This window comes from Octopus bimaculoides, chromosome 9, assembly GCF_001194135.2.
Source record: "Octopus bimaculoides isolate UCB-OBI-ISO-001 chromosome 9, ASM119413v2, whole genome shotgun sequence".
NCBI classification, from domain to species: Eukaryota; Metazoa; Mollusca; class Cephalopoda; order Octopoda; family Octopodidae; genus Octopus; species Octopus bimaculoides.
The window spans coordinates 70,621,905-70,629,850 of NC_068989.1; the positions used below are offsets into that span (position 1 = coordinate 70,621,905).

The following is a 7,946-nucleotide window of genomic DNA, read 5'->3' on the forward strand; positions in this document are numbered from 1 at the left end:
ATATATATATATATATATCTGACTGGTTTCTATGTATTTTCTATTTACTAAATTCACTCACAAGATATTGGACTGCCTAGGGCTATATCAGAAGACACTTGCCATGGGTGGCTTGCAGTAGGACTGAACCTGAAATCACACTGTTGCAAAGCAAGTGTCTTAACCACACTACCATATTTATTATATTTATTTACTTACCTGTGCCTCTGTTATTGATGTTAGTCGTCCCTAAACATTACCTCTCCCTCCTTGATTCTTATAGCTTCCATTATGGTTACCAAAATTGTTTTTTTACTTTTCTGTGTGTGTATGTGTTTTTCTTAAGGTGCAAACATGACTGTATGGTTGGAAGGTTAACTTCCTAATACAGCAGCTGTTTTTATCTCTGATTATAGAAATTCATGACATGCACACAGAACGTGCAGAAGCCTCATGAATTATTATCAGTTTACCAGACATCAGCAATGCATTGGCAAATAGTTTGTTTGCTGATTTCTATAAACACAAGCCAATACTCGTTTTAGATTAATTGATCTGGGAAGTAGTATTACTCATTTCCAATATTCTACAAGAACATATCTGGTCTGAGGGATATAGGGGTATATTACCTCGTTTGGAAACAGGAGAAGGTTAACAACAGGAAGGGCATCTGACCATAAAAATTTGTCACAATAAACTTTGTCCAACCAATACAATCATGGAAAAGTGCAAGTTAAAATGTAATGTATGTATGTGTATAAGTGTGTGTGTGTATGCACGCGCGCATGTATGTATGTATGTATGTATGTATGCATGCATTCTTTCTCTTTTTTCTCTTTTAATTTAGAGGAAAGTTTGACTGGCCACCGACTTGGTAATAAGGTTGTGAAGGAATGTATGTTGTTTTAACCATCATCCTTTAAATCTTAAGGTGCAGCAAATTTTAACAGTCCTGGATACCATGACCATTTGTAGCATATGAATTAAGGATTTGCAAGACTCCAAATTCAGCCATAGTTTGCTCCAGATGGGTTGGTATGTATCCTGTTGCTCCTATAATAATGGGTATGAAGCTGAGAGTGTATCTTGGGTACTGGATTTGCAAACTCCTTATCAATGGTCCATAGATATCCACTGTCTGATTGCATGCATGCATGTATATCTGTCTGTTTATCTTATCTTCAGCACTTACGTCTACTTTTTCAAGCTTGCATGGGTCAGGCAGAATGCCCTTCCTGTCAGCTCCATGCAACCATAGAAAAGTGGACATTAAACAGAAGGCATGGAATTCTGAATGCCATTGTAAAAAATTTTTTAAAAAACCCCAAAAAGTTAATAGTGGTTTGTAGAAAATAGGAAGTATCATGTCAATCCTTAATACTCACCTTGCTAAAGTTTTTATCTTGTTTTCTATACTCCTATGTCGCATGCAAAGCCGTGTGAGAGAAGAACCCATTTCTCTTGTGGCACCTGGAAAGAAAAAAAAAGGAAGAACATAAGTACAGTATATAGAGAGTTTGGTAAATTCTAACAGCTCTTTGGTAGAATATTCTATCTGATTTGAACAAGAAAGTGAAATGAAGTCTTTTAGAACTGTTCTAGGCAGGTTCAATACCAAGATACCATTTATTGTTAGATAAAACATAAAAGGTACTATATTATTTTCTAGGTTTGCAGTACTAAACTTCAATAGAAAAGGAAAAGCAAAACAAATTATGGCTCTCAGAAAATCTTCAGCATTTTATCTGGAGAACCAATCCACCCACCCACTCATTTTGAACTAATCTCTTTAAATTTATATGTACTGTAGTTTTATGTAAAGAAAGTTTGCTATGATCCAAACACTAGCTTAATAATGAATAAATTATTTTAATAAATCCCTGTAACTCATTGACTTATCATCATAATCATCATTTAACGTTGGCTTTCCATGTTGGCATGGGTTTGACAGGGGACTGACCAGGCTCCATGTCTATTTTGGCATTGTTTCTACAGCTGGATGCCCTTCCTAACACCAACCACTTTACTGAGTGTACTGGGTGCTTTTACACAACACCAGTACAGATGCTTTTTATGAGGCACCAGCATTTACAAGCCCACAAGATTAAGGATGCTCAGCTGGAGAGGGTTGCAAGAAATGAGCCTAGTGTGGTATTTCATTTGAAATATAGAAATATAGTCAGAAAAGAGCTAATGTGATAAAACTATTATAAGCCTTCAGCACAAAGCAATACTTTTGGTAATAAGAAGGACTCTCTTCGGTCATGAATGACCATGGGATTGCACCTTGAAAGTTACCCTCTGAGGCACAAGTCTAGGCAAGGTTGTTTATGGAAGACCAGCAGTCACCCATGCATACCAGCCTCCCCTCTCCATGCCACAAATGTTATCCAAGGGAAAGGCAAATGCCACTAAATTAAAACTTCCCATCAAAATTTATTCTTAATTTATGTTCCAAACATGTTTACTAACAACAAAATTATTTTAATAAAGTCTTTGTTATTTTCAAAATTAACTGAAATAAAAACAGTGTATTTTAACAGGAATATAGTAAGAAGATGGTTAAAGTGATCTAAATGAAAACCTTCAATCAAAATATGTTATGTTCTTAACACCAACTTAATAACAACAAAATCATTTTAATAAATTCTTTATTATTTTCAAAATTTATTGAAATAAATGCAGTGTATTTCAGTTGAAATATGGTAACGAAAGTGTTAATGGTAAGTTGTCTGAACAACTGGAAGCTAATTGGAATTGACTGTGGATGCAATTTGAGCCAGTGAACTCTTGGTTAGTTGTCTGGTGCACTGCCAACTGGATATTCAGAATGAAAGTTGTCATCATACCTCCATTATTGTCACCCACATCACTGCATCCATCTCTATGATCATCATCAACATTACCATCATATTCCAGGCCTGTTGCCAGACTTAGGTGCTATTGGGGTGCTTCAGAATATTCTAGGTGGGTACAAATTATATTGCAGGAAGATTTTTTAAAGTTGTATTTTCTAAAGCTGAGGGTCCACCTCTGAATAGTGAGGGGATAGTGCTGTCCAATGCAACCCTTTAGCGACAGGCATACAACCACTTTGTGCCCTTGGGTTGTCCACACTCAATAAGGAAGTAAACTCTGGTGCCTTTTGTTTTAGGTTTTATTTGTGTATCTAGAAGAACGAATTTTACTATAATAGTGGTCAAGGTGGGATTTGAACTAATAATGCACAGAGCTGGAATAAATGCTGTCTGATGCTCCAACAACTGTGCCAGCCCATCCTCTTGGCTGGTATTTTATTTATTGGACCCAAAAGGCATAGTCAACTTTTGTGGGATTTGAACTTGGAGGTTTGTGCATCAGAACATACAAGGCATAGCATATTTTTTTCCTCTCTGATTCTCTAACAATTCTGCCAATCCAATCTTCTGCCTGATTTGTTTTTGAAAAGAGAAAACATGTTCTAGGAAACAAAGCTATTTTCCCAAAGCTACTGCCGTGTTCAACAAAGCTTAATGAGATGGATAGCTTTATCTGTTTACTTTTCTTACATGTCAGCTTGGCCTTTCATAGTTTAGCAAATAAAGAGCTCTTAGATGTTCATGTAGAAGTGTGAATATCAATTCAATTATTAGTAATAGATGAGAAAGAGAGAGTGATAGAGAAGTATAGAGGATATTGAATCCCTAAAGTGAAGTGAATCAAATGCATGTCTAAAGATATCTATAGCTGACAGAGAGACTCAATGAAATTGAGATTGTGTGAAGTGACCAGACAAAATAGTGTCTTATCTATAGAGATATATGGAAAAATTTGATGATCATGTTACAATGTGTGGGATATTTCTATAGAAGGGATGTATCATATTTATATTACAATTAAAACTAAGTAGTGAAGCTATATACTTATGGATGCGTGTGTGTGTGTGTGTGTGTGTGTGTGTGTGTGTATGTGTGTGTGTGTGTGTGTGTGTGTAGAGGAGAGAGAGAGAATTAAAGATGAATCTGATCCATTCATAGTGCTATGTTGTAACCTGAAAAAGGGATTATGAAGCTAATAAAATATCATACAGAACACTGTGTGTGTGTGTGTGTGTGTGTGTGTGTGTAGTATTTAGTCACAAGTACAATGATGAGGCAATTTGGTTGACCAAACAACTAGAATATTTGTTGCTGAAACCCACAACAAATCTATTTTTATGTGTGGTATAGTGTGTACATATCCCAATTTCTTCACATTACATATGTTTTTATATATACTGAGGCTAGAGTAGAACACACTTGTCCAAGGTGCCATGCAGTTGGACTGAACCTAGAAGCATGTGGCTGGGAACTGTTAACTCAACTAGATTCACAACTTTCCTTCTTTCACACTTCTTTCGTAACTGGGATGGGAAAAAGTCCCTGGCACCCTGATAAATCTTTATAAATATGAGATAGGAAATGTATTCTTGAATCTGTGAGTGATGCAATGTCTGTCTCTATCCCAAGTTTTTTATATCACAGAATATATTTTTACATGCATTTGCTTGCGCGTGTGTATAAGCTTATATCTTTTAAGCCTTTCATATTACATAGGTAAAGATATTCTTTGCATGTGTACTTGTAGATGTGTGCATGTACAATATCATGCCAACACATTCTATCAAAGTCCTTCATATCATATAATGTATTACTGCATGTATATGTATATGATATCATTTATATATCTCAAGTTTTCATATTACATAGGTAATGTATTCTTGCATAGATGTGTGTGTGAGAGAGAGTGAGAGAGAGAAAGAGAGAGATCACCTAAGTCCTCCATATCTCATAGGTAATGAGTTCTGTTATGGATAGTAAGAGCTGAAGTATCAGAACTGCAAGTGTCAGCTCTGTGAGGATTCTTATCAACACTGTTTTATTGACATTTATTAATATTTCTTTTAACCTCGGGCAACAATCATAATATGGAGCACTAAGAAAATCATCAGTGCATTCGTATACACACACATTACTGCTTCAACGGACACCACATACATGTGCGAACGTAAGCACGCGCGCGCGCACACGTACACAGAGAATCTCTCGGTTTCTCTATCTTCCTCTACTAAGCACCACCTTTATTGCCTGAGTGCATCTCCCTCTCTCTATCTTTTTGTCTTTCTCTCTCTCTATATATATAGAGAGAAAGTGAAAGAAGATGCACACAGACAATAAAGGTGTTTAATGTGTGTGTATGTGTATGTATATATACACACACACACAGAGAGGAAGAAAGACAATGTGTGTGTGTGAGAGGGGCAGAGAGACAGAGAGACAGAGAAACACATGAGAAAGTCTACGCATGCATGTATCCGTACGCGCACGTGTAAATGTATGTTGCTGTCGTTATTGTCACAGCAGCAATGAAATAATAGAAACAGTTGGGTCTGTCTGCAGGCAGTAGTGTGATTAATGTTGAAGCTCAACTGACGCACTAGCAGTAACACGGCCATGAATTTCATTAAGAGAGAGAGAGAGAGAGAGAGAGAAAAGCAGGAGGGATAAGTGAAGGAGACTCTTACGTTGTTGTTGTTTTTAAAACCAATGCTCGCCATTAACTCACTCACTCATCCCGCCAAGGCTGTCAACCCCAACAGGTTACATCAGAAGTAATAAGTACCAAGCAGTTAGTGTCACACATATCAATACGTGCGTGTGTACGTCTGTACACGCGTGAATGTGTGTGTATGTAAAAAAAATACAGAAACACATGCAGTTTCCTTAATATCAAGACAAATAGGTCTCTCTCATTCATTCATTAATCTGTAAATAGTAAATGATAATGAGAATGATGATGGTGGTGGTGGTAAGACCTACAATCCATTCGGATCTTGACGTACCACCGTTAAGAAGACAGACTTCTTAATTTCCGTAATTTAACGACTGAGCTTCATTAAATCCTAATACAACTCGTTGTTTGTTCTTGTTTATCCCCCATTGATTCAGAAGTCTATAACAAAAGGCATTCAAGCTATATAACCATGTTTTACTTGGTTCGCTCTCACCATCTCCCCAGGAATAGTATAACAAAGTTAAACACACTTTTGTTTTTACTCTTTTATTTGTTTCAGTCATTGACCTGCGGCTATCAGGGGCTACGACCTTTAAGGGTTTAGTCAGTGAAATCGATTCCAGTCCTTATTTGAAGCCTGAAGCGGTGCTGAAAAGTTCCTGGCTTTAAGGGTCTCGCGAAAGGCCTGGTTGCAGGCCCAACCTTCCGAGTTCTTTTACAGTGCTTGGAAAAACTGATGGAGTCGTGTGTGAATGGGACAAATATATTGATTAAAATCGTAATTAACTGATCCTCCTGTATTTTCTTTTACTCAAACCCAGGAACTTTTCAGTTCCCTTCATATGTATGTATGTGTGTGTGTGTGTATATATATATATATATATGGTGGTTGTCTACTCCTTAAACAGAGTTTGACCACCTCCTGCACCTACACCTTAGCCCTTTCATGGCGTCTGATGTGGCTTTTTAAACCAGACAGTGTTTTGAAAAAACACCCACACAGATTGCACCTCTGATTTGCACTACCAATACCTGCAAGTAAGTTCTGCTCATTGTGGTCTTTTAAGACCCCCATTGGATTTGCAAACCCTCTGGCACACACCACATTCAAACGTGTGCACAGACATATAATCAGAATAGCTGGGTGAGGTTTGTTTCCCATGGGTTCGATCTTTCGGTACTAGACCACCATAACTTCCGGTTGTTGTGCGCACGCATACTGATTACATTATCGTATAGTGTGTTTAAAGTTTGAGAACTGTATGAATCTGACACCCCTTAGTTGCCATTTCTCCCAGGTCCGTTCTGGCCCGGAGTAGTAGCACCTGTTAGGGCCCCACCAATGGGTAAAGATTGGATCCTCCTCTGCTGCCTTGCAGGATGCCTCTTTAGGCTAAGGCTACGAGAAGGAATCATCAAGTCCTCAACGGTTGATCTGGCAGACGAAACGACATCTATGTCTCTCAATGGCTGTGACAGCGGAAGAAGGCTATGCCAAGCGGGCTGGCTACAACAAGGCGTGGCCTAAAAGAACTGATCCACAGGTCAAAGTTAGTACGTCTCCTCCACGGTGCCACTGATGACATCCTCTGAGCCAAGAGAGTGGGCTTCCGCCTGGCAAGTGGTGGTCCACCTTAAACAAAATCACGCCATGGCACTTCCGCTTCCGCGTTGCTGAAGATTTCCCTTGTCACTAGAGGGATCAGGCATCAGTGTGGACAGTCTAGCATTTTAGTGCTTTGCTCTCTGTCCAGCAGAAATAATTACTCTGTTTGACAAGAGAATCCAGACTTGAAAATCTACCTCAATATATTCTGTCTGACCCACGCAGTGGAGAAAAGTGAATATTAAAACAACGATCATGCTGTAAAGACGTTATATGGTGTGCAAAGAAAAAAGAAAGAAAGAATAAGAAATAATAATTTGGCAACATGCTACCCTCTTGCAACATGAAAGCTACATTGTCAATATACGAGAAGAAATAAAAACCAGCTCAAGGCTACAATACAATGTGGTTGATTTTTTTGTTTGTTCCTGTTTCATATGTTTAAAGAAATACCAGAGAGGAAGATTGCATTTAACCATGAATGGGGTTAAAGAATTTGGATCGGCTGCTTTAAAGCAGAAAAGGATATTTTCATGATTTACTCTGTGTGTAATGTGAGTATACTACGTCGCTGTGATGTTGAAACTAACAGGAGGCAAGAGGTAAAAATTGCAGTTAAATGACACACCACTACACATAAAAGCAATGTTAACGATTTTATATTGTAGACGTATTGTAACCGTCAATGTGATTAATTTTTCACCCAAGCTCCATCAACTGAAGATGACAAAATCTTGGTTGCAGAATCGTGTAGTGCAATTTTATGCTGTAATAGTATATAAAGTATAAAATTAAAAGTTGACAAAAAAAAAAAAAAAAAAAAAAAAAA

At 37.7% G+C, this 7,946-nt stretch overlaps 1 protein-coding gene across 1 annotated transcript in view; it reads right to left on the minus strand.

Annotated features, from left to right (window-relative positions):
- Window positions 1-7,946, minus strand: part of LOC106883643 (protein MTSS 1) — a gene marked incomplete at its 3' end in the record, with an annotated part of 307,187 nt that overhangs the window by 114,716 nt on the left and 184,525 nt on the right. Inside the window, exon 4 of the mRNA XM_052970923.1 lies at window positions 1,365-1,449. Coding sequence (XP_052826883.1) covers window positions 1,365-1,449 — 85 coding nt within the window. The remainder of the gene's footprint in view (window positions 1-1,364; window positions 1,450-7,946) is intronic.